This window comes from Bufo gargarizans, chromosome 10, assembly GCF_014858855.1.
Source record: "Bufo gargarizans isolate SCDJY-AF-19 chromosome 10, ASM1485885v1, whole genome shotgun sequence".
Taxonomy (NCBI): Eukaryota; Metazoa; Chordata; class Amphibia; order Anura; family Bufonidae; genus Bufo; species Bufo gargarizans.
The window spans coordinates 11,351,011-11,378,168 of NC_058089.1; the positions used below are offsets into that span (position 1 = coordinate 11,351,011).

At 46.3% G+C, this 27,158-nt stretch overlaps 1 protein-coding gene across 3 annotated transcripts in view; it reads left to right on the forward strand.

The window, feature by feature from the left end:
* Nucleotides 1-27,158, forward strand: part of NELL1 (neural EGFL like 1) — an 843,611-nt gene that overhangs the window by 345,374 nt on the left and 471,079 nt on the right. For all 3 annotated transcript variants that reach the window (XM_044270977.1, XM_044270974.1, XM_044270976.1), the window contains exon 13: nt 19,663-19,788. In XM_044270977.1, coding sequence (XP_044126912.1) covers nt 19,663-19,788 — 126 coding nt within the window. The remainder of the gene's footprint in view (nt 1-19,662; nt 19,789-27,158) is intronic.

Genomic DNA, 27,158 nt, shown 5'->3' on the forward strand with positions numbered 1-27,158 from the left:
ATTACATGCGCTGCTCTTCAGATGTCAGCGACGCCTCTCCATTATACCTTTATATCTTCACTGACTTTACACTCATTTTCCTAATAGGGTTTAACAGTTACAGTAACAAATTTGCAACCAATTGCAATTCTCACAATCCAGAGAAATAAAAAGACGCCTCTTGTATCAAAGCTGCGACTCCAGAAGATTTCACCTTTTGTGTTCCTCAAGAGGCCCCGCAGATTGCTATTCTACCTTGTATTAATTGCCCCTAATCTGGTCAAATCCCTTTCCAGCTCTTTTTGTTTATGCTGTAATAAAGAAAAACATAATGTTATCTTTGTACACAATTCAAAAAAACATGGTTGACTCTTCCAAAACCAGCGCCACCCTTGTCTGCAGGTTGTATGTGGAATTGCAGCTCAGCCCAAGTCACTTCACCTGAGCTGCAACCCATGGTCAGGTGTGCACAGTAAGGCCTCTTTCACACAACCGTTTTTTTTTCCAGTTTACGGGTCATCTTTTGCGTTCCGTATACGGAACCATTCATTTCAAGGGTTCTGCAAAAAAAAATAACTGAATGTACTCCGTATGCATTCTGTTTCCGTATTTCTGTTTTTCTGTTCCGTTGAAAGATAGAACATGTCCTATTATTGCCCGCGAATCATGTTCCGTGGCTCCATTCAAGTCAATGGGTCTAAAAAAAAAAATGAACACATACTATACACTTATAGGGGGTGCAGAGGTAGCAGTCGCTGCCGGGCCCAGGAGCCAGAGGGGGCCCAAAGACCCTTGTGCCGCATAAGAAGACATCGATATTCTAGAAAGTGCGTGCTGTTCAAGTTACACCTCTGGCTGGAGGGAAGCGGTTAGGTCAAGAATATGGCATGGGGGGGGGATTGCCGTTAGCCTTCGTGCTGCCTAAGGCAAAAAAATTATGTGCTTCCCTGGCAACTAAACTCTTGCACCAGGGCCCATAAGCGTATAGCTACACCCCTGCTTGCAGAATACGGGGAGGACATTGGGGAGGACATTGGGGAGGACATTTTGTCATATCAACCTATAGCATGCAGAAGTCCCATGGGGCACCCTCCCCTGCAGCAGAGGGTGCTACGGTCAAACTGGCCACTGAGGCCTATCTCCTCTGTATAGCTGTATTATTTAAAAACTGTATTGCGCTATTAGATTTCTGTATACATGGAGATCATTTTTGGTTACTGCAGGTTGGTTTTATTTGGGCACTGTGTCGTGGTATTATTTGGGCACTGTGTCGTGGTATTATTTGGGCACTGTGCAGTGGTATTATTTGGGCACTGTGCAGTGGTATTATTTGGGCACTGTGCAGTGGTATTTGGGCACTGTGCAGTGGTATTATTTGGGCTCTGTGCAGTGGTATTATTTAGGCTCTGTGTAGTGGTATTATTTAGGCACTGTGTAGTGGTATTATTTAGGCACTGTGTAGTGGTATTATTTGGGCACTGTGTAGTTGTTTGAGCACTAAATGGGGAATTATTTTAGCACTTTGACAGTAGTATTTGAACACTATTATTTGAGCACTGCATAGTTGTAATATTTGAGCAGTATATGAAAGTATTATTTGAGCAATGTATGGCAGTATAATTTGAATGCTGTATCATGAAATTAGGGTACTGTATAGCGGTATTATTTGAGCACCGTACTTTGGTATTATGTGAGAGTTGTATGGTAGAATTATCTAGGTGCGGCTCCTAAAAACCATACAGTATATTATTTTTGGACTGTAGGGTGGTGGCAGCACTGTAAGACACCTGTATGGAAGTGTTATTTGACCAACGTAGTGTCACGGCCATGGCTATGACCGTGACTCTCTAACCGCATGCGGTTGCCTGCGGTTTCGTGTGGGTTTAAACCACAGGTGAGGGCCGCTGGCGTGTGGCCTAACTTGTGGTTGCCGCAGGCAACCTGTCGTCTCATGTGTATGTGTCAGCAGCAGCCTGAGCGTGGCTAGGCAGCTTGCTGCAGTTGCATGCGGTTGCACCTAACAACCTTCTGTTAGGTGTCTGTGTGTATGTGTGCACTTGTGTTTATGTATTGTGTGCATGTAATGACCGGCGTCACGCACAGAGAGGAACACAGGGAAAGCCCTGCCCAAGGGAGAGGGAAAGGTGGTGACCCCTAACTCTCCTTGCGGCTGGCACCTGACTGCCCTGACGTCCCTAGACGGGTTCCTCACCCGTGCGGCGATCACGTGCCTAAACCCTGGCTTTCCCTGAAATGAACCCTAGATAATGAACGGGCCGGTGGGATCGCTAGTCCTCACCACTGCACTAAGAGGGAAACACCAGGGAGAGGACAGACAAATACAGACAAACACAAACACCCAGGTGGGCGACCACAGCAGACCACAAAGGTCCAACAGGGATCCGGAGGGTAGCGTTCTACAGCAACAATCAGAGAACGCAGCAACACAGCTCCAGTGGGTCAGAATAGATGTCCAGGCAGGAAGCTCTATATCTGGCAACCAGAGAAGTGTGAGAGGGGAATATAAGGAGGATGGGAGTGCTGGACAAGGAACAGCTGAGAGAAGGAGCTACGGATCCCTGAGTGAGCCAAAAGGGTTTGCAAAGCAAACCCAGAAAGCTACCATAAGGAAACAGCCCTACCTTACATAGAGTGTGCAGCCAACCGCTGCGACCTCCTGACCCCGGGTACAACGGAGTCAGGCTTGGCTCTTGACACCCTCGTGACAGTGCACTTCCCCTTTAGTTGGTGTTTTCCCTTCTGTGGTGCTGGAAGGGTTAACTCCCTTCCCAGTGTGTGAGTGATGTCACTGGGTGTGTCTGACTGTGGGTGTGGCTTCTTGGCCTATAAAGCCTGAGTGTTTTGCATGGTTCAGTAGGTTGCTTCAGCCCTGCTAGCTGGAGCAACCTCCTGTGTATTTGACCTGCCAGTGAGAGCCACCCCTGTGGTCATAAAATAATTGTCGTTATGTTTGATGTCTTTATGCGTGTGTGGTTGTATGTTGTTCTGTTGGGACCTTCTTATGTTTGGTGCAGCTCACGGTTCTGGTTTCCTGTCTGCTCAGAGATCCAGTCAGCAAGGCTGTGGCAGGTTGGTGGAACTGGGTGTTCGCCTGCCATTCCCGTGAGGCTGTTCATGTCCCCCTTTTCCCAACAGCTTGGCCATTGAGACTCCTGCTCCTCCGTGCCAAGGAGGAGTAGGTCGTCTTACCCAGCTCCTAGCTCAGGGATCTACGGAGGGTAAGATAGGGCTCCGAGGTTCCTGCGCATGGGTCCTCCTACCTTAAAGGTTGGCCCATGCAGGTTAGGAGTTAGGGTCAGGGTAGGGATGCGTGAGGAGGTGACCTGCTCCCTATCCTGTTCTCATGGCCGAGTAGCCACTACACCACCTGGCATCGCACGGCTGAGGGTTTCCCCCATCCTCAGCCGTGACAGTATGACCACAGCGGCTTCTCATGTGGCGGCTCCCTCGAAAGAGGGTAAAGCATGCACCGCCGTCTGCGGATGGGGTGCATGCGCGCTCTTCGGAGGGAGAGCGTTCTGGGAGTTTCGCCTCTGTCGGCGCGGTGAGTGGCTTTTCCCCACCTTCCTTTCACCGTTGCCTCGTTTGGCGTCCCCCTGATTTCTTGCACGTGTTTTTTCTTTGGTGTGCGGTTTGCACACCTTCAGAAGAGGGTGCAGCATGCAGTGCCATCCCCTTGTGGCCTGCATGCGCGTTCTCCGGAGGGAGAACGTCCCGGGGGGATCACCGTTAACTGCACGGTTGGTGGCTTATTCCCCGCCACCGTACCTTCCGTGTCCGTGTTGGTGGTCCCTCATCCCTCTCCATGTTCCCATCTCTGGTCGTTTGCTGGCAGCACTCCGTATGTGGTCCGGCTGCGTGCTGGTTTGGACTGTCTGCCGTGCAGCGACTGGAGTGGGGACGTTAGTGGAGATTCCCCTCGTCCACTCTCAGTGGTTCCATTCCCCTGTGTCGCTGGTGCGGGCTGCAGGCCTCGTCGGACTGGCTAGTGTGAGCTGGGAGAGGATGCAGCTGACAGTGACCTCCCGGGAACCATTTCTGAGAGTGGACGTCTCCTTCTCCCATCCCCTTGTGTGAGTTCCTCACCAGTTTCCTTTTTTTTTTTCGGTGGGGGGGCTTTGAGGGGTGGGAGTGTCACGGCCATGGCTATGCCCGTGGCTCTCTAACCGCATGAGGTTGCCTGCGGTTTCGTGTGGGTTTAAACCACAGATGAGGGCCGCTGGCGTGTGGCCTAACTTGTGGTTGCCGCGGGCAACCTGTCGTCTCATGTGTATGTGTCAGCAGCAGCCTGAGCGTGGCTAGGCAGCTTGCTGCAGTTGCATGCGGTTGCACCTAACAACCTTCTGTTAGGTGTCTGTGTGTATGTGTGCACTTGTGTTTATGTATTGTGTGCACTTCCCCTTTAGTTGGTGTTTTCCCTTCTGTGGTGCTGGAAGGGTTAACTCCCTTCCCAGTGTGTGTGTTATGTCACTGGGTGTGTCTGACTGTGGGTGTGGCTTTGGCCTATAAAGCCTGAGTGTTTTGCATGGTTCAGTAGGTTGCTTCAGCCCTGCTAGCTGGAGCAGCCTCCTGTGTATTTGACCTGCCTGTGAGAGCCACCCCTGTGGTCATAAAATAATTGTCGTTATGTTTGATGTCTTTATGCGTGTGTGGTTGTATGTTGTTCTGTTGGGACCTTCTTATGTTTGGTGCAGCTCACGGTTCTGGTTTCCTGTCTGCTCAGGGATCCAGTCAGCAAGGCTGTGGCAGGTTGGTGGAACTGGGTGTTCGCCTGCCATTCCCGTGAGGCTGTTCATGTCCCCCTTTTCCCAACAGCTTGCCCGTTGAGACTCCTGCTCCTCCGTGCCAAGGAGGAGTAGGTCGTCTTACCCAGCTCCTAGCTCAGGGATCTGCGGAGGGTAAGATAGGGCTCCGAGGTTCCTGCGCATGGGTCCTCCTACCTTAAAGGTCGGCCCATGCAGGTTAGGAGTTAGGGTCAGGGTAGGGATGCGTGAGGAGGTGACCTGCTCCCTATCCTGTTCTCATGGCCGAGTAGCCACTACACCACCTGGCATCGCACGGCTGAGGGTTTCCCCCATTCTCAGCCGTGACACGTATGCCGCTATTATTTGAGTACCCATTGTATGACCATATGTTACATTAGGTCTTTATCTTCACTTCACAACCAAAGCTGCATTTTGAAATTGATGCCTTGTGGGGCTCAGATAGCAGTTGGTTATAGCCCAGCTGTGGATTGCATGTGTGACAGCAGGGTGGGGACTGGGTCCAAGGAAAACCAGCGGACTTCGGATTGAATGGAGTAAGTCTTAATAAAAATGGGAAAGAAATACTTGAAACTCGTCACACGTTCTCAAAGTGAAATGTGACAGAAGTAGAGAAGCTTTACTGTCCTGAGAAGAATGATCCATCTGGACCACAGAGCGGTGCCGGCTCCGTCCTCAACAAGAAAAACCCGTTGCAGTTCACAAACGTCCCTGGAGCTGGGATGACGCAGAGACGCTTCTTGTTGGGGGCTTGCAGAAACCTGGTCTCTTTTATTATGTCTGTCTTTCTCTCTTTCTCATTTTTTGTGTGTTTTTTTTAATTTTTTATTCTTTTCCCAGTTAAATTTCTCCGACATTTCACCTGACAGGCGGCACATTGAAATACGGGAGTTGGAGCTTTGAGACACTTTCCGCACTGATATTTTATAAGACGTTGTGTTACGCAGTTTATCCTCCATTGTCCTCTGTTCACTGGGACCGTAGACATCATATCGGGATGGGGTACTGCTACCGAACGGTTTGGCGGGCCCATAGTGTCCATTTTTGCAGGCTCAGCATGCAATGACGTAGGTCTGAAGTCGGCCATACATGGGTCAGTGGTGCGTCCCTGATCTGTCCAGGGTGCTGAAACCCTCCACTGGCCTGCTGGTCCTTAAAGGGACACACATGGTGAAATATCTGCAGCAAATGTTTTCAATAGATGGTGTAGATATGCATTGATCCAAATCGCATACATGTGCATGCTGTGATCCGCCCGAGCATGCATGTGTTCTTAAGGGGGGGAGGGGACTGGCTTATCTCCTGCGGGGGGCCTGATTCTTCTTCCCTCCAACATTTGGAACTAGGTAGAGGTGGCTGATCCTGCTAATATCGTCGGCTTTGGAGGCCTCCCATCTAATGTGGAGGAGCCCCTTTAAGTGCAGCTTTCTGTGGTAAGTGAAGAGATTGTGGCCCCAGATGCAGCATTACTTACTGATAAGACTCTCTTTCATCTATACTTTCATCTTTTCTTGTTCTGTAACCTCTCCTTAATGGGCGAGAACATGGGTATTCATCCTGAGCTTCCTGGTTCAGGAACTGAATACCAGGACAGCGGTGAAGACTGAAACTAATATAAGTAGTGCAATAGGAGGCCAGTCAGGACTTGTGGAAATCTGGGTGATGGCTCCCAGAGGTTATTACCCTGCTTTTCTAGAGCTCTGAATGGCAGACCTGCCTAGTTACAGGGGTATGCCATGGCTGATATACAGACATCCTATAGTACATAGCAATACCTTTCTAACAAAGCTAGAACCAGCCCTGTACCTCACATGGATTCAGAGATCTCCGCTCCAGTTGTTCTGCTACATTATCTTCAGCCTGCGGGTGTATCTATTCTGCTGCAGATCTCTCTCTGTAATTGCCACAGAACATATGGCTGGTGACAGTTGTGGAATTGGCTTTGGCTTTGTACCTTAGGCCTTTGGGGACAATTTTTTTATTATTGCATTGTACTCATTTTGAGCTAAAAATAATTTATTTTTTATTGGTCTTTATTAAAAATATGGAGCCCTTTCTCTGTACAGAGCTGAGATGCTCTAGTAGTGGATTTTCTGTCTTTTCCGTCAGACCTGGAGCTGACTGATTCCTTATCTCTGCTCTCTGACCTTATAAACACTCATTATAGCTCAGCTCTTATCATACTGATAAGAATGTGACTTAAAGAGGACCTTTCATGTTTTTATTTTATTCTAGATAAATACCTTTACTTGTGGGGCACCCCCCGCTGATGCTGCCACCCTGCCTGTTTTTTTTTTTTTATATCGCTCCTACGCCCCGCTGTGCCTCCCTGCAGTTTTCCTGCTTAGTATGTTAATACTGAGCATCGGTACAGGGAGGAGGAGACACCAGGGTTTCTCAATGGGCGTCTCCTTCTTCCTGGCTGTGACACTCTCCGCTGTGATTGGATCGTGGCACAGACAGGGAGAAGGAGACGCCCACTGAGAAACCCTGGTGTCTCCTCCTCCCTGTACCGATGCTCAGTATTAACATACTAAGCGGGAAAACTGCAGGGGGCACAGCGGGGCGCAGGAGCGATATTTGACAACAACAGGCAGGGTGGCAGCATCAGCAGGGGGTGCCTCGCAAGGAAAGTATTTATCTAAACTAAAAAAAAAAAACATGAAAGGTCCTCTTTAAATAAGTGTTCAAGACCTCTCAGTAGTTTACAGATAAGGTTTATTAGATGACCGGCACAAAGTGAAAGTACCAGTCAATATTTTTAATAAAGGCCAATTGAAATTATAATTGTTAGCAAAAAATGAGTAAAATGCAATCGTAAACAAAAATTGTACATAGCCTTTATACTGAGCACCTTCCACCATCTCAGTAGGTGGACAAGAAATAAGGAAAAGAACAAACAGCAGGTGGCGCTGTACAGATAGATTTTATTGAATTACTCAGTGGCTAGGTGACATTTTTTATTACATGCAATTACAAAAGTATTCAGATCCAGGGGCTGGTTTGTTTCTTGACATGTTTTAAGCCGTAATCACTGCCAGTCCTCCTTCTGTATATTGCTGGGTAACCAGGCACATTTGGCATTCATGCCTCTGGGAAAGTTTGGTGAAAAATTCAATGACACCCATGTTGATTGGTACCCAGCTTTCCTAGATGCCGATATCCTTAATAAACAGCAGAATAAAAAACAATGCAGTGACTCTGTGAGGGTGTAACTAGCGAGGCATCTTGCACCTTATGCCTCAAAATGAATGAGTAGGTCTCCTTTAAATGCCATAACCCTGTGGATATGGACGATGAGATATCACGTCCGCGTCTCCTGGAGACGGTTTTATTGCTCGCTAATTGCTTGGAAAGTGACTCGGCTGGAGAACAGTCATCATCACCGCTATTTATTAGTTACTCGGTTACAAATTGGAAACCTTTCCAGGATTGATGTGGCTGATTCTCCAGCTGATGGGCGCTCAAATCGCGCCATTTTTATCTGCGTTTCATTTTTTTATTTTATTTTTTGAGACAGAGATATAGTCCTTCAAAATGCCAGCGAGAAAGGTTGCCGATGGCGGCGGGACTCCAGATCAATTATATAAGTAGCTGGCTCCAATTTATCATCCGCTGATAGCATCTGTGCGGATGTGGAAGAGTCGCAAGTCAATATTACAGGACATAGATAGGACACCGACAGAGTATGCAGAGCCGAGATAAAGATGACGAGCGCTTCATGCGCCGCAGGGGGCGCAAAAGCAGATGTGGGGACTCCCGCCACCATATTCTAATAATATTGTCACCGACCTAAAACAGAATCCAGCAGAGCACTCTCCCCGGAAAGGGGGTCATTCTCTGTAAAGCTTTCCTACAGTCCTGAGTGGCCAGTCTGCCTAGTTACATTAGAGATATTTATGTATCCATCCATATCCCCTGGGGGGCCCCTGTGCATGGACAGTATAAGGGCCCCTTCCCTTCTAATCGTAGAACATTCCCATATGTCTCTCTAACAATTCACCAGAATTTGTCAGCTATGAAATTCATTCGCTCAGTCACTTATATCCGACCTTATAGACAGTGGGATGCTGCTTAAAGGGGTTATCCAACCCCTATAATGACCCCCCCCCCCAATGCCCAGGCCCCTCATATAGGTTATACTTATCCTGCTCCCCAGCACCCAAGTCATTCCGGATCCCCGCACGGCCAGCGACGGACGGAGCAACCGCTAGCAGGCCGCGATGGGACCAGCCTCCCTAACGTCACCCAGCATTGGGGGGGGGAGTCATTATAGGGGTTGGATAACCCCTTTAATGCTGTGAAGGGCATAGAGGGCCCGGGTTAACCTCCTCGTAGTCAAATAAAAATTGGAAAAAGTAACTTTTTTTAATTGTAGATTTTTTATATGTTTCTGAAGTAAATCTTGTTGGCGCACAACTCGGGGGAGACAATTGCATTTTTAACCCTTTAGTGACCCAATACATTTTATCCTTAAGGGCCACTAACATATTCCCCCTTTGTGTTCCATGAGTCATAACTTTTAAAGTTTTCCTTCAAATTTTTTTATTTTTTTTCCAGAATGAGTTGTAGGAACCATTTTGGGATATATAAATATATACAGCAGACCTCCCAACTTTTTGGTCAGTCAAAGAGGGACACTCATGGTTCATGGTGTAAAAGATCCATTTTCCCTGCATATTGACATACAATTTCTAAACTCCAAATTACATCAAATAATGAAATAATATACAAGACGAGCTCTAATATACAGACAGGAACCAAACAAACACTTTCTAGATCAATATTGTAAATGCAATAAAGAAAATCTATCCGTCAGATCAAAAAGAGGGACCTTTAAGGAGCGAAGAGGGACAGAGGGACTTGGGTCAAAAAGAGGGACACCTGGGAGGTTTGATATAGTGCAGGGATGGCCAACCTGCGGCTCTCCAGCTGTTGCAAAACTACAACTCCCAGCATGCAAAGACTGCTTACAGCTATCAGCCTATAGCAGGGCAGGGTGGGAATTGTAGTTTTACAACAGCTGTAGAGCTGCAGGTTGGCCATCCCTGATATAGTGTATAAAATAACTCTTATTATACAATTTTAAGGTAAAAGGTAAAAAAAAATGAATTTTTTGCATTATTTCGTGGAATTTATTCATGGAATTCACTGTGTGGTAGAATTACGTGGGTCACTACAATGATGATGATGCCACATTTCTGTATGTTTTTACTATTTTTCCCTTCCTCCTCCAGCTGTCAGCTCTGCAACTGCTCCCCCTCCTCCTCCAGACTGAAGGGGGTGGGGGATCTCTGGTGTAGTACCAGCTAGAGATATGCTTTGTATTTTTTGAAAGCTGACATTCCAAGCTTTCAAACAACACCAAAATTCCTCCACAGCATTATCCCCAGTACATGGGAAGATTTCGCTGTTAGAAATTGGGATGCAGGTTTTGATGTCTTTATTCCCAACTTGTTTCCTAACAGTGATATCTCCTGCTGATGTCGTGCTACTGTCATTACTGTAATGTAAGCTTTCAAACAAGACCAAACTTACGTCTCTGGCTGCTTCCAATTAGGAAATATGAGAAGCTAAAGCAGCACCTTCCCCTTTTGCTGGAGCTGGACTCCGGCAAAACAGTTAAAGGGGTATTCCCATCTGAGACCATGTGGTCATATGGCTAGGATATGTCCACATTGTCTGATAGGTGTGGGTCCCACCGCTGGGAACCGTACCTATATTGAGAACGGAGCAGGGAAGGTCATGGCTGGAGGACCACAGGTTTCCCCGGGTCTGGACACCACCAATTGCTGTCCCCATAGAAGTCAATAGGGGGGCACTGCACTTGCGTGGCCACCGCTCCCATTCATTTCTATGGGGCCAGCGGAAAAAGCCAAGCCAGTATTTGGCTATTTTCGGTGGCCCCATAGAAATGAATGGAGGGCGGCTGTGTCCATCACCGCTTTCAGAACCACCTCTAACCAAGTGCAGGACCAGCCATGTCTACATGCACCTGTGCATTGGGATGTGCGGACTGACCCCCTTTGTCTTTGCAGTTTGTATTGGAGGTGTGGCTGACTCCATTGGTCTTGCACTCCTGACTACTGTCTGTCCCACAGGCTGATTTTAATTAGTTCAAGTTTGAAGCTGTGTCCTTGGGGTACAGGATAATGACCCTGCTCTCCCTCTGCCACCAGGAGAGTTGGGGTAAAGAGTGGGCTCAGCATTGCGTGTGGAACCTGCTTTTTTTCTGTATTTTATTTCAGCCAGTATGTAACCACAACAGGTAGTGTTTGGTGTTAGGTTCCTGTTCTATAGAGACTGCCTTGACGATGGTGGACAGGCACAAATAATTTTGTACAAAATGTATTTGCCCCAAAAAATTGCATATTTATAAAATGAGCATAGCATTAGCACAAGTATATTTTCTATAATTATGCCATTATTGTACTTTATTTGGGTTTGCAGAGTGCTGTTGCATTAATTTTGCCGATAGAGATATGAGAGAGAGAGATGAGAAAGACGAGATGGAGAGATTAGATAGATATGAAATAGATGGATATGAGATAGATAGATAGCGTCAACAGACAATGTTCTGCCATTTAAAGGGCCCGGGGGACAATACCGCGCAGGCGGGTTCTGTAGTGTCGGCCGTGTGGTGCAGCCATTGCTGCCTGCGGTGGTGGAGCAGGGTCTTCCCCAATCACAATCTACTTGCTGCCTGCATTTTTCTTGCTGCAGGCGATCAGCTGTGCATGCTTAACCCTTTAGGTGACACTTAAGATAATCATCTGTAATGTTCGGCTAGCTTTAGACACATAAGTGTCACACAAACATCCTGCCTCCATGAATCCAGATACTCCTAATTATCTCGGCACAGATCTCATCTGCACATCTGTCATTATCACTGTTTTAATAATGAAACTTGTTTTTTGACACATCATTTATTCTTTCGGGTTTAAATCTTTCACCAATGAATTAATGCAAATGAGGAGATTGAGGTGACATATTGCCATGACTATCTGATGAGCAATAGGATACTGGCACTTGGGGTACAGGATAATGACGCTGACACTCGGGGTACAGGATAATGATGCTGACACTTGGGGTACAGGATAATGACACTGACACTTGGGGTACAGGATAATGACACTGACACTTGGGGTACAGGATAATGACACTGACACTTGGGGTACAGGATAATGACACCCTGACACTTGGGGTACAGGATAATGACACACTGACACTTGGGGTACAGGATAATGACACTGACACTTGGGGTACAGGATAATGACACTGACACTTGGGGTACAGGATAATGACACTGACACTTGGGGTACAGGATAATGACACCCTGACACTTGGGGTACAGGATAATGACACCCTGACACTTGGGGTACAGGATAATGACACACTGACACTTGGGGTACAAGATAATGACACGCTGACACTTGGGGTACAGGATAATGACACGCTGACACTTGGGGTACAGGATAATGACACACTGACACTTGGGGTACAAGATAATGACCCACTGACACTTGGGGTACAGGATAATGACCCGCTGACACTTGGGGTACAGGATAATGACGCTGACACTTGGGGTACAGGATAATGACACGCTGACACTTGGGGTACAGGATAATGACACACTGACACTTGGGGTACAGGATAATGACGCTGACACTCGGGGTACAGGATAATGACACTGACACTTGGGGTACAGGATAATGACACTGACACTTGGGGTACAGGATAATGACACTGACACTTGGGGTACAGGATAATGACACTGACACTTGGGGTACAGGATAATGACACGCTGACACTTGGGGTACAGGATAATGACACACTGACACTTGGGGTACAGGATAATGACACTGACACTCGGGGTACAGGATAATGATGCTGACACTTGGGGTACAGGATAATGACACTGACACTTGGGGTACAGGATAATGACACTGACACTTGGGGTACAGGATAATGACACTGACACTTGGGGTACAGGATAATGACACTGACACTTGGGGTACAGGATAATGACACTGACACTTGGGGTACAGGATAATGACACTGACACTTGGGGTACAAGATAATGACACGCTGACACTTGGGGTACAGGATAAGGACACGCTGACACTTGGGGTACGGGATAATGACACTGACACTTGGGGTACAAGATAATGACACGCTGACACTTGGGGTACAGGATAAGGACACGCTGACACTTGGGGTACAGGATAATGACACACTGACACTTGGGGTACAAGATAATGACACGCTGACACTTGGGTTACAGGATAATGACACGCTGACACTTGGGGTACAGGATAATGACATGCTGACACTTGGGGTACAGGATAATGGTTTTCCAGAAGGATAATGCTGAGTGGACGAAATACATTTCTCCCATCTCTCCCATTCTTAGATGTATTGATCTTTAGGGGGCCAGATAATAGTATTCAACCACCCTCTATTGGAAAAAAAAAAAGAAAAGTAACAGTCTTTTACAGTCGAATAGTTTTTATCCTTATCCACTTAAGAGAGAGAGATCCCGAGGGGACGATGCCTAAGGGTAAGATGTAATTGCTCTGGGGAAGGGTCCTTTAGGGAAGAATCTACCGCACTGGCCCTGAGGTTTCAGGATAGAGATTACCCCGGACCATTCTATTCAACAAGCATTTGAGGGGGGTAGTAGGAGGCCACGTGATCCTCTGCTGAGAGGGGAGGGACCGAAGAGACAAATTACAGATCCAGGTGATTTGTGCATTATTGGGACGTTTGACTCTCGGGCAGAAAATATACAACAGATTATCTCAAAATACTGGGTACTTTTGACAACAGATCCTGACCTGACTGATACTTTAAAGGTTATGTACACGTTTGGAGGCAATTTTTGTTTGATTGCATTTCACTCATTTGTGGCTAAAAATGATATTTTCAATTGGCCTTTGTTAAAAATATTGAGCTGTTCTGTCACAAAGGGTTAAGTGTTTTTCTACCTGTGTGACTGGGACTCTCACTTTAACTTTGTGGGTCACCTGATAACCCTCCTCTCTAAACTACTGAGAGGTCATAATAAACACTTATTTAGGCCACATTCTTATCAGCAAGATAAGAACTGAGCTATAATGAGTGTCAGAGAGCAGAGATAAGGAGCCCATCTGCTCCCCAGATAACGGAAAAGACAGAATCTCCACAGGCAGCCACTAGAGCATCTTAGCTCTGTACAGAAAAAAGGATTCCATATTTTTAATAAAGGCGAATTGAAAAAAGGATTTTTAGCTCAAAAGAAGTACAATGCAATAATTAAAAAATTGTCCCCAAAGGTATACAGAGCCTTTAAGTACGAGACCTCAGATTGCATATAGAAAGGGTAGAAATATTAAGGACAGATTAGTTGAGTCATTTTATATCCCCGGTCCAGGAACACTGGCTGTCTGAATATGGGGACCTTCCGTTGCAGTGGATGTAAAGCCTGCAGATATATACAAACAGGAAGGATATAGGAGAGCAGGTCGCCCGGTAACTGTAGAAATAAAGGGGTGGTCTACGCTTGTGTTTGCCAATGTAATGTACTGTACATTGGTAAAACAATTAGATAATTCCGTACAAGGAACACATTAGTATATCAATAGGGAGAGAGATAAACCGGTTGTTAGACATGTGAAGGGCCATCACAACAATACTGCGAATATCCTGAGTTTTTTTGGCCTGGAAGTGGTTTAAGAACAGGAGAGGAAAGGAGACTGGAACAATAAAATTCTAAGCAGGGAAACCCAATGGATCTATAGGATGAAGACCGTTTCCTCAAGAAGTCTTAATGAGCAATTAAATTATGCATGTTATATATGAGAGGCCAATTGATATCGAGGTGGATGTGGAAGGGGAGGCTATTAGGAGGTCCTCCCTTTTGGTCGGATCCGTTTGGCCTCCCCTTCCATTGATGGCTACTTATCCCCATCTCCGCCTCTTACTGGTCTTGGTTTTCTATATGATTGGCACAGCGGTTCTTGTATATGGAAAACTGGTGTGTAGGTTTGACCAGACATGTACCACTTTACATATCATAGATGAGTGGGGGTACGTTCTGGAGATATATATGCATTGGATATGGCTTATGTGGACACACGTATACTTTGCTATTCTCTGGTTTCCGTATTACCACCTGTATACCCTCGATCTGTTTTGTCCCCGATGAGCCCAGACTGGGGTTGATTGATTTGTATATTAGGTTATCCCCGAACTCTGGAGTCTGCATCCTGCTGCCCCAGGATTGGTGTGGAGGTGGGTTTTAGCCCTAGATGCACACAAGATGGTGCCGAGCCACGTTACTTCTACCCATATGCGGTGACAGGCGCCATATTGGATGTGGGCAGAGGCCGATATGGCGGGCCACGTCACTTCTGGGGACGTGGCGTGCCTTGGACAATGAGGGCATGTTACCAGAAGTCCATTCTGACTACATAGAAGGGAAGGGGGGAATTCTGTGGTCTCATAACTCCTACTGCATTGAGGAGAGGGGATTTACTATACCTCATGTCTGTGCCTATCCTATAAGCAGCAGTGAGCATTTGGGATGAGAGAACCCATGGAAGTTCGGGTTTGAGACCCGAACTTGACCCCGAACCGGAACCCCATTGAAGTCAATGGGGACCAGAGCTTCACTTTATTATTTTTCGTTATAACATGGTTATAACTGAAAATAATAGCATTCTTAAGACAGAGTGCAAAAGAATATGGCCATATAATGGGTTAAAAAAAAATAACTCACCTCATCCACTTGATCGCGCTGCAGCAGTCTCTTCTATCTTCATTCAGCAGGACCTGCGATGTGAGTGATGATGTCACCATGCTCTCCCATGTAGTCAGCGCGGTGATGTCATCATGCACATCGCAGGTCCTGCTGAATGAAGATAGAAGAGGCTGCTGCAGAGCGATCAAGTGGATGAGGTGAGTTGTTGTTTTTAACCCCCTAAATGGCCATATTCTTTTGCATTCTGTCTTAAGAATGCTATTATTTTTAGATATAACCATGTTATAATGGAAAATAATAAAATCATCAGAGCACCGAACCCGGACTTCAGTGAAAGAATCCGGGTCGGGTACCCAAACTCGCAAAGTTCGGTATGAATTCGAACCTTGCAGTTCGGGTCCACTCCTAGTGAGCATATAACACGTGTGCCTTGTGAATCGATAGGATAGTGATTAGATTTCATATGCATATAGTGGATGTCTAGGTGGCTACCACCAGTGCACATATATGTACCTATATCTACTGTATAATCCCAGTATTTTATAATAATTTGTCTGCAATTGTTTGCTATTGTGCAGCGGCATCTTGAGGCACTTATCGGGTTAGGGCTCAGTACCTGCCCCGGTCATGAAGCCAGCACTGTGCAGGTCGAGACTGTCCCTTCATAAATACTGTTTGAAGCCGGCTCCTCCTGGGGAGATCAGGGACCCGGAAAGTTGACTTTCATTTTTCTTGGAGGGTTAAGAATGGGATCTGCAGGTGAGAGCTGTGACAGCACAATTAAATACACTGCAGGGATTTAAAGTTCCTCACTGAGTTATCCCATTAGGAGCAGGAGGCCTCCCTCCCATGATAATGAAATACCGCGTCACGGAGCGAGGCCTGGAATACTGACGAGGACGAGGCGCTGCTGTTGGTGTGCGGCAGCTTTCCACTTTGTTACCTTTGGTTTCTCATTAAAAGTTTCTCCTCCCCAGTGAACATTTTCAGTTTTACTTTTGGAATATACTCAGCAAATCAAACTTTCGGGGAAAGTCTCATAAGAAAGTTACATTAAGTCGAGTTTCTATTACTTTTTTTTTTTTTGGTGATGAGCATCTAGACAAAAAATCCTGAAATATTATTTTTTCATACTAAACAAGAAACCCGCTATAAAATGAAATTCTCATCTTATTGTAGCTCACTTTCAGCTTTGCTGTGTAGACTGATAGTTAGCAGAGTAATTTAATTCATTAAGTTATTTCATTATCATTACAGGATACGGTTCGCAGAGTCATCGTCACTTGAGGGTGGGGTCTGTAGGGTCAGAAGAGTCAAAATAATATCATTAGATGGCAGGGTCATCAGAATAATTAAATTTTTATTAGCGTATAGGGCCAGCCAAGTCATCTCATTGTCTTAAGAAGACGGGGTCAGAGCCATTTCATCAACACAGGGCAGGGTTCGCATAATAATATCATTATCATTATAGGGCAGGGTCAGCAGAGTCATTTCATTATCATGATGGGGTTAGGCCAGCAGAGTCATCTCATCATTAGAAGCAGGATCAGCAGAGTCATCTCATTATCATTAGAGGGCAGAGTCATCTTGTTATCATTAATAGGAAGATCAACAGAGTCATCTCATTATCATTAGAGGGCAGAGTCAGCAGAGTCATTTCATTATCATGATAGGGTTAGGCCAGCAGAGTATTCTCAACATTAGAGAGCTGGGTCAGCAGAGTCATCTCATTATTATTAGAGGGCAGGGTCAGCGGAGCCTTCTTGTTATCATTAGAGGGCTGAGTCAGCAGAGTCATCTTATTTTCATTAGAAGAAGGATGAGCAGAGTCATCTCATTATCATTAGAGGGCGAGGTCGGCAGAGTCATCTCGTTATCATTAGAGGGCAGAGTCATCTTGTTATCATTAATAGCAGGATCAACAGTCATCTCATTATCATTAGAGGGCAAGGTCAGCAGAGTCATCTCATTATCATTAGAGGGCAGGGTCAGCGGAGCCTTCTTGTTCTCATTAGAGGGCTGAGTCAGCAGAGTCATCTTATTTTCATTAGAAGAAGGATCAGCAGAGTCATCTCATCATTAGAGGGTGAGGTCAGCAGAGTCATCTCATTATCATTAGAGGGCGAGGTAAGCAGAGTCATCTCGTTATCATTAGAGGGCGGGGTCAGTATTAACCCTAATAATTAAATCTTACCCTAAAATGGACCCCTCCCCCCTAACTGCTATTCCTGGCACTAACTCTAACTACTAACTAACCTTTCCAATGAAGATGAAGAAAAAGTAGAAAACAACGAAACCATTTGTTCAGCTTTGACTTTGTGACTGTGATGCTTATAAAGTGTGACCATGAGAACAGGGAAAGAACTGCGCCTGGGGAGATTTGCTTCCTCCTCACACTCCCAATATCAGCCGCCTCCTGATATACTGGAAGAGAGGACGTGTAAATCAATGGAAGCTGACACTTCATCCCTGCAGAGGGAAAACGGCTCCGAAGACATTTTCACCGACGCCTCGCTCTAATGTTCTGAGAGTCAAAATATGCTTGGTGTAATGTTCTCAGGAACAGCTGCTGCTCTGGACTACAGCTACAGTCCTTTAATCAGGCATCAAAGGGGCTGGACAGCTGATGGACTATCAGATGTTCTGGATGATCAGGTGGCCATAGAAATGGAAGGGTAGAGAATCCAAGCCATATGTGATGCGAATCCTGATGGACCCCATTCACTTCAGTGGCTTCTTTAAGGCCCCTTTCACACGGGCGAGTTTTCCGCGCGGGTGTGATGTGTGAGGTGAACGCATTGCACCCGCACTGAATCCGGACCCATTCATTTCTCTAGGGCTGTGCACATGAGCGGTGATTTTCACGCATCACTTGTGCGTTGCGTGAAAATCGCAGCATGCTCCTCTTTGTGCGTTTTTCACGTAACGCAGGCCTCATAGAAATGAATGGGGTTGCGTGAAAATCGCAAGCATCTGCAAGCAAGTGCGGATGCTGTGCGATTTTCACGCACGGTTGCTAGGAGACGATCGGGATGGTTATAAGGGAAAATAATAGCATTCTGAATGCAGAATGCATAGTACAATAGCGCTGGAGGGGTTAAAAAAAATAATAATAATTTACCTCACCTTAATCCACTTGTTCGCGCAGCCGGCATCTCCTTCTGTCTTCATCTGTGAGCAATAGGACCTTTGATGACGTCACTACGCTCATCACATGATCCATCACCATGGTGATGGATCATGTGATGGACCATGTGATGAACGCAGTGACGTCATCAAAGGTCCTATTGCTCATGGCTGAAGACAGAAGAGATGCCGGCTGCGCGAACAAGTGGATTAAGGTGAGTTACATTTTTTTAAACTTTTTTTTAACCCCTCCAGCCCTATTGTACTAAGCATTCTGTATTAAGAATGCTATTATTTCCCTTATAACCATGTTATAAGGGGAACTAATACAATCTACACTACAACTAACCCAAACCTGAACTTCTGTGAAGAAGTTCGGGTCTGGGTACCACAGTCTGTTTTTTATCACGTGTGTGCAAAACACATTGCACCCGCGCGATAAAAACTGAACAACGGAACGCGATCGCAGTCAAAACTGACTGCAATTGCGTACCTACTCGTGCGGGTTTGCCGCAATGCACCGGGACGCATCCGGACCTAATCCGGACACGCTCGTCTGCAAGGGGCCTAAGGGTTTTGCTGACCAGACTACCGCTACAGACCCCCCAGGGAACCTCTTGATGCAGAGCCTTGGCTAATGTGTTCTTCTTATCTACATTGAAATGAATGGACATGGACAGATTTGAGCTTTTCCACCAGAGAGAGGAGAAGAGACTTAGTATACTTGTAGGCTGCTGGGTGACCAAAGGTCGCTGTCTTAGGCCTCCAAAATGCCTGACTATTGTTGCAACTTCCTGTTAAAGAAGAGCAGCTCTGGGGCACAAAGTGCTGTCAGAAACTTATGGTTTGGTTGTAGTTATGATTTCTTAAAGAAACAGTTCACAAAATATTATCTGTACTTTTCGCCTAGCAGGTATTTGGGATCAGTGGCGACCTTGTGTCTGCTGACATTGCAGGACCAGCGGTCACCTCCTGAGATAAAACACTAAGTAATGGAAGTAATGATAATTCTCATCTTCTGCTCTTTTCCAGATGTCGATGAATGTGCTGCCAAAATGCATTATTGCCAAGCCAACACGGTGTGCATAAATTTACCGGGATCGTACCGCTGCGACTGCCTGCCGGGGTATACACGCGTCGATGATTTTTCCTGTACAGGTAAGAGCCCAGTCTGGCCTACTATATAACAGATAGCTGATGGTATTCGTGTTCTTATATGGTTACCCTGGGGTTTTAATTTCCCTGTGCAGTCATATAATCTGACCGCTTCATATAAAATGTCCCATCACTGGACTGGTGTACCTGGTGGTCATTAACCCCTTCTCCTGCTTATTGTTCCCCCTACCTTGTAGATATTTTGGCAGTAACTTTTTTTTTTTTGTGTTGTGAAACAATGCACTGTAATTGCAACATTGTTACTAGGAAGAGACAAGTCTTCCAGAGACTCTCTTTGTAACCACTCTAGAGACGAAGATCCCAAGCAGAGAAACACCATTAACAAGGAAATCCCAGCTTGGGTCTATGAGAAGAAATTATCTAAAATGGAAAACCCACTAAAAAGCAAAGAGGCTTCAAGTCTACTGAACAGGTCTTTGAGATATCACATGAAACCTCATGAAACGTATGACTTTCTTCAGTCGCTCCTTGAGAAGGGACATGACTTTGACCCTTATTAAATGGTTCTCGGACTAGTTATTATATGTAGAGAGTAGATTTTGGGCTTCATTACAAAACCCACTTACTATCTAGGAACTCTCCCAATAGCCAGTCTCAAGTGGAAGGTCTTGTCGCGCTGTCCTGCTTACGGCGACTCTTCTTTCCTGATACTTGAGTGGATCCAAATTGCTATTTAAAGGAACACTAAATGTGGAAATGTATGAGATAACCCTAAAAAAACAAGGCCGCTTCCGCCATGTTTCATTTGGGGTGGGTGCGGCTTAAAGGGGTGTTATTTGAGGCTAAGAGTCAGTTGCAGCCATAGGTGGAGGTTTGGAGATCAACCCTTCTCCTAAATCTCTTGCTGCCCCCATAGTCTGAGCTCTTGGCTGGGGAGAAGGAATGGAGATAAAATGAATACCTCCAGGAAAGTCCAAAAAAGAGAATCTAGAAGGCAGTTTTTAACCCTTTTGGATGTGCAAAGGGCAACAGAAAGAAGGTCAAGGGAGAAGAATAGTAATTGTTGATATTTAGCGGTGGACTTTACCACCATACAAACCAAGCAAATGCTTGGGCCCCTAGAGATCAGGGGGGGCTCCTTTTGGCCAGAAACTGCTAAAAAAAACAACTAACCAGGCACAAACATAAAGCTAAGGGGCCCAGCTGTAGAGCAGAAGCCCGTGCTACACTGCTGAGCGGAGAGTGGGGCGAAGTGGTGAAACGGGGGCAGAGCTTAGCGGTGTGGTGGGGCCCCCCAGACATAACTTTGCTCAGAGTGCCAGTGCCAAGGTGAGGCAGCCGTAGGCACAACTTACTATGCCAATAATTTGTCTCACCTTTATAATATACATCAGTGGTCTCCAACCTGTGGCTCTCCAGTTGTTGGATAAACTACAACTCCCAGCAGGTCCTGACTGCATATCCAAGCTTCCTATTACATTGCATTACATGTTAGTTTATTTTTCCTGTGCTGCAACCGTCTGAAGAACATTTCGTATCCACTTCATGAAGCGCCAGCGATGCAAAATGCCTGCAGTTTAGCTGAGAGCTGCTTACTCTTACTGAACTACGCCGCTTAAATGACCCTCTCTGCGCACAACGTCTCTCCCCGTATGCTGCTTCAGACAGGGTATGGTCTGCTGAGACCCACACGCCTTCTGTTTCAGTCTAGGGCTGGTGCTGTGATGCCAAACGCCCGCACTGATGCTGTGATTAGTGGAGCATCACCGAAACAAAATTTCTTCTTTTAATTATGCAAGCTCCGCTTAGAGACCTTCCTGAGGGAATGCTGTTTATGGAGCCATGTTAAGGCTTGGAGCCCCCATCAATGAGAGGCAACTTAAGCAAAAAGCATTTTTCCTGATTGCTTGTTATCTGGCAGCCGCCCCACGCGCATGATGTTCGGGAGGCCCTTTTTTTTTTTTTAATTGTCCTTGTGGAAATGAATCTGGTTTCCATTCTGAAGGAAGGATTCAGCTGGAATGCAAATGACAGAGTTCTGTGCGGCAGCTGAGCTCCGGTTAACGTGGGGCTTGCTGGATGTCGACCACAGGGCTTTGTCAGGTCTTGTGTATGGAATATTTAGATCAGAAACATAGCACTGAGGGCAAATAGTTATTAAGGGGCCCTGGAGCTTAAGGTGGCCAATAAAAAGAGAGCACTGAGCAGGGGCGTGACTGTAGGAGCACTGAGCAGGGGCGTGACTGTAGGAGCACTGAGCAGGGGTGTGACTGTAGGAGCACTGAGCAGGGGTGTGACTGTAGGAGCACTGAGCAGGGGCATGACTCTAGGAGCAGGGGAGTCACTGTAGGAGCACTGAGCAGGGGCGTGACTCTAGGAGCAGGGGTGTGACTGTAGGAGCACTGAGCAGGGGCGTGACTGTAGGAGCACTGAGCAGGGGCGTGACTGTAGGAGCACTGAGCAGGGGCGTGACTGTAGGAGCACTGAGCAGGGGCGTGACTGTAGGAGCAGTGAGCAGGGGCGTGACTGTAGGAGCACTGAGCAGGGGCGTGACTGTAGGAGCACTGAGCAGGGGCGTGACTGTAGGAGCACTGAGCAGGGGCGTGACTGTAGGAGCACTGAGCAGGGGTGTGACTGTAGGAGCACTGAGCAGGGGCATGACTCTAGGAGCAGGGGTGTGACTAGGGGCACTGAGCAGGGGCGTGACTGTAGGAGCACTGAGCAGGGGCGTGACTGTAGGAGCACTGAGCAGGGGCGTGACTGTAGGAGCACTGAGAAGGGGCGTGACTGTAGGAGCACTGAGCAGGGGCGTGACTGTAGGAGCACTGAGCAGGGGCGTGACTGTAGGAGCACTGAGCAGGGGCGTGACTGTAGGAGCACTGAGCAGGGGCGTGACTGTAGGAGCACTGAGCAGGGGCGTGACTGTAGGAGCACTGAGCAGGGGTGTGAATTTAGGAGGAGCTGAGGTTGCAGTCTCTCCATGGTCCTGGTGTCTGGGAGGCTCCAAATGGCACACAATAAGACCAAAGTTCTGTAAATGGCACCTCATAATTTGGGGGACTTGATACTGAGTAATCAAGAGACGATTAATAAGGGAGGTTAAGAGAATTATAATTTTTTTAACCTGACTTTCTTTATGGGACACAGATTGGTAATTGACCCAGTTTTGCACCCCACATGGCTCCACCTAACCGTGGACCCCAATGCACAATGTGTAACAGGGTGGTCCACTTACCATGTGCCATTTATAATTTATCTTTTTAGGAGGCAGAGGGGCCTGTGGACCCCTTCAGACACTTGATTCCAGTGCGACTGCACCCTCTGCACCAGAGCTATACCTCTGTCAACAGGAGATGAAAAAGAGTTGTTTTCTTTATATTTCATTTGCATTGAGTATTGTCCTAATCTGTATTTTCTTTTTCTTATTTTATACTCTGGTCACATCCAGAGATGCATTCAAAATTCTACTGGTCATGATGTTAGACACAACACAATCTGTTGAAGCTCGGGTATGACAATGCTGATAAATTCCAAATTGCAGACAGTAGACATTTGAATGCAGCTTTGGAAGTGACCGGAGAAGACACTGTATAAATCAAGTGTAGCACATAAATAAACTAAAGTAGCATTATATATAGATACATTTAAAAAATATATTTGTATGTGGAGCAAATGGTCTTGTGATAGGGCCACCACCTACAAAAATGGACGCTGCGACCCACCCCTGCGCACCTTTACAGACCATCGGCCCTGTATTGCATTGGTTGCCACACCCTATAGAGGTGATGACGGCCTCTGTTCACTGGCCATGTGAATCTTTCCGGTTTGCACCAGACTGTTGAGATTGTGGCTTCTGGCAGCAGCCGGAGGTTATAATCTAAATGTTTTATCTGAAGTCCATTACTAAATGTCACTTGGGTTCCTTATAAATCCACATATAATAATGTAAGGATTACTTACCCCTAACCTGCCGTAATGGAGCTGCAATAATATTGAGATTTAATTTGACATATGAATTATAAAATCACAGGGCTAAGAGCTTTGCACAATCACCGCTCGCCTGTTCTCTTCTCAATGGGTATTTGAAGAGGTTTATGGCTGAATGGCGCTTCAACGTTTTAAGCCTGTTTGTTTTGCTTCAGGTTATTTGTTAATAAAGTTTTTTAAAGTTTTTTTTTTGTTTTGAAGTTTATGGTCATTTGATTCCACTTTTACATAACAGATTCCCCAGCCCTGATACAATGTAACAATGTTTGTGTAAATCAGTATAACCCTATTAGACAGAATGCAACAACAACAAAAATCTAAAGGGCTAACAGTCTTCTTAAAGAGGCCCTCCGCCTCTTTTTTTCTCCATTGGTTGCTGATAGCACAGAGACAAACCAGTTGGAACTGATCAGCAGAGTTCTGTCTGACAGTCTGGTTACCATGGATACACTGCCTAACAGCCAGTCTTTTCTATGGGTTGTCAGGCAGCAAATCCCTACCAACCAGCTTGTCTCAGATCACTTATAACGAGTAAAACCATTAAACTGAGGGGAGAAAATGGACAAGAATGCAGAGTATGAGTCCTCTTCACTTCTATAATATATTATTTAGATGTTACGGTCTTTGATCCTTACAAATCTTAGAGCACTGTTTGTTCTGACCGTTTCTGGGAAAGCTGGATGACAACACTTTTGAAAGTCGAACCATTCTAGGCAAACCTATAGAAGGACATACAGATCTCTTTCATCTTGGACTCTTAGTTATGTTGATACATAGTAATAAACTTACAGCAGCGCAAGCAGGGGTTCATTAGCATATTTCTTCAGTCTCTGGAATTTAAACAAGAATAGTTCCATTCACTGACAGTAAGCAAAGATGGTGAAAATGGTGAACTGATGCACAAAGTTTATTAGAAAGCTGCAGAACTTTTAATCGCACACTGATCAAGCTTTATTTGCATAATACCGGACTGGCGCTTTCAAACAGGGGTGGACTGGGGAATTAGTTTTTTTCCCAGGGTCACTCTAAGTTAGCCCCATGTTGTAGTTGGGTTCAAATTGACAGAAGGCGGGACAACAGAAGTAGGTCGGGCCAGCAATACCACCGTGCAGAACAAAATACCACCGTGCAGAACAAAATACCGCCACAGCAGAACAAAATACCACCGTGCAGAACAAAATACCGCCACAGCAGAACAAAATACCACAGTGCAGAACAAAATACCACAGTGCAGAACAAAATACCGCCGTGCAGAACAAAATACCGCCACAGCAGAACAAAATACCACCGTGCAGAACAAAATACCGCCACAGCAGAACAAAATACCACAGTGCAGAACAAAATACCACCGTGCAGAACAAAATACCACAGTGCAGCACAATATACTGCCCCAGCAGATCCAAATACCACAGTGCAGCACAATATACCGCCCCAGCAGATCCAAATACCACAGTGCAGAACAATAGACCCCCCCCAGCAGAACCAGATACCACAGTGCAGCACTAAATACTGCCCACGCAGAACCAGATACCACAGTGCAGCACAATATACTGCCCACGCAGAACCAGATACCACAGTGCAGAACAAAATACCGCCACAGCAGAACAAAATACCACAGTGCAGCACAATATACCGCCCCAGCAGATCCAAATACCACAGTGCAGCACAATATACCGCCCCAGCAGATCCAAATACCACAGTGCAGAACAATAGACCCCCCCCAGCAGAACCAGATACCACAGTGCAGAACCAGATACCACAGTGCAGCACAAAATACTACCCCAGCAGAACCAGATACCACAGTGCAGCACAATATACTGCCCCAGCAGAACCAGATACCACAGTGCAGCACAATATACTGCCCCAGCAGAACCAGATACCACAGTGCAGCACAATATACTGCCCCACCAGAACCAAATACCACATTGCAGCACTAAATACTGCCCCAGCAGAACCAAATACCACAGTGCAGCACTAAATACTGCCCCAGCAGAACCAGATACCACAGTGCAGCACAATATACTGCCCCAGCAGAACCAGATACCACAGTGCAGCACAATATACTGCCCACGCAGAACCAAAAACCACAGTGCAGCACAATATACTGCCCCAGAACTAAATACCACAGTGCAGCACTAAATACTGCCCCAGCAGAACCAGATACCACAGTGCAGCACAATATACTGCCCCAGCAGAACCAGATACCACAGTGCAGCACAATATACTGCCCACGCAGAACCAAATACCACAGTGCAGCACAATATACTGCCCCAGCAGAACCAAATACAACAGTGCAGCACAATATACCGCCCCAGCAGATCCAAATACCACAGTGCAGCACAATATACTGCCCCAGCAGAACCAGATACCACAGTGCAGCATAATATACTGCCCCTGCAGAACTAAATACCACAGTGCAGCATAATATACCGCCCCAGCAGATCCAAATACCACAGTGCAGCACAATATACTGCCCCAGCAGAACCAGATACCACAGTGCAGCACAATATACTGCCCCAACAGAACCAAATACCACAGTGCAGCATAATATACTGCCCCAGCAGAACCAATACCACAGTGCAGCACAATATACTGCCCCAGCAGAACCAAATACCACAGTGCAGCACAATATACCGCCCCAGCAGAACTACATACCACAGTGCAGCACAATATACTGCCCCAGAACTAAATACCACAGTGCAGCATAATATACTGCTCCAACAGAACCAAATACCACAGTGCAGCATAATATACTGCCCCAGCAGAACCAAATACCACAGTGCAGCATAATATACTGCCCCAGCAGAACAATACCACAGTGCAGCACAATATACCTGCCCCAGCAGAACAGATACCACAGTGCAGCAATATACTGCCCCAGAACTAAATACCACAGTGCAGCATAATATACTGCCCCAGCAGAACCAGATACCACAGTGCAGCACAATATACTGCCCCAGCAGAACCAGATACCACAGTGCAGCACAATATACCGCCCCAGCAGAACCAGATACCACAGTGCAGCACAATATACTGCCCCAGAACTAAATACCACAGTGCAGCATAATATACCGCCCCAGCAGAACCAGATACCACAGTGCAGCACAATATACTGCCCCAGCAGAACCAGATACCACAGTGCAGCATAATATACTGCCCCAGCAGAACCAGATACCACAGTGCAGCATAATATACTGCCCCAGCAGAACCAAATACCACAGTGCAGCACAATATACCGCCCCAACAGAACCAAATACCACAGTGCAGCATAATATACTGCCCCAGCAGAACTAAATACCACAGTGCAGCATAATATACTGCCCCAACAGAACCAAATACTACAGTGCAGCACTAAATACTGCTACCCATGCCACAGTATGAAACTGTATCACTGTCCTGAGGGTGGCAATACAGTTGAATTCAGG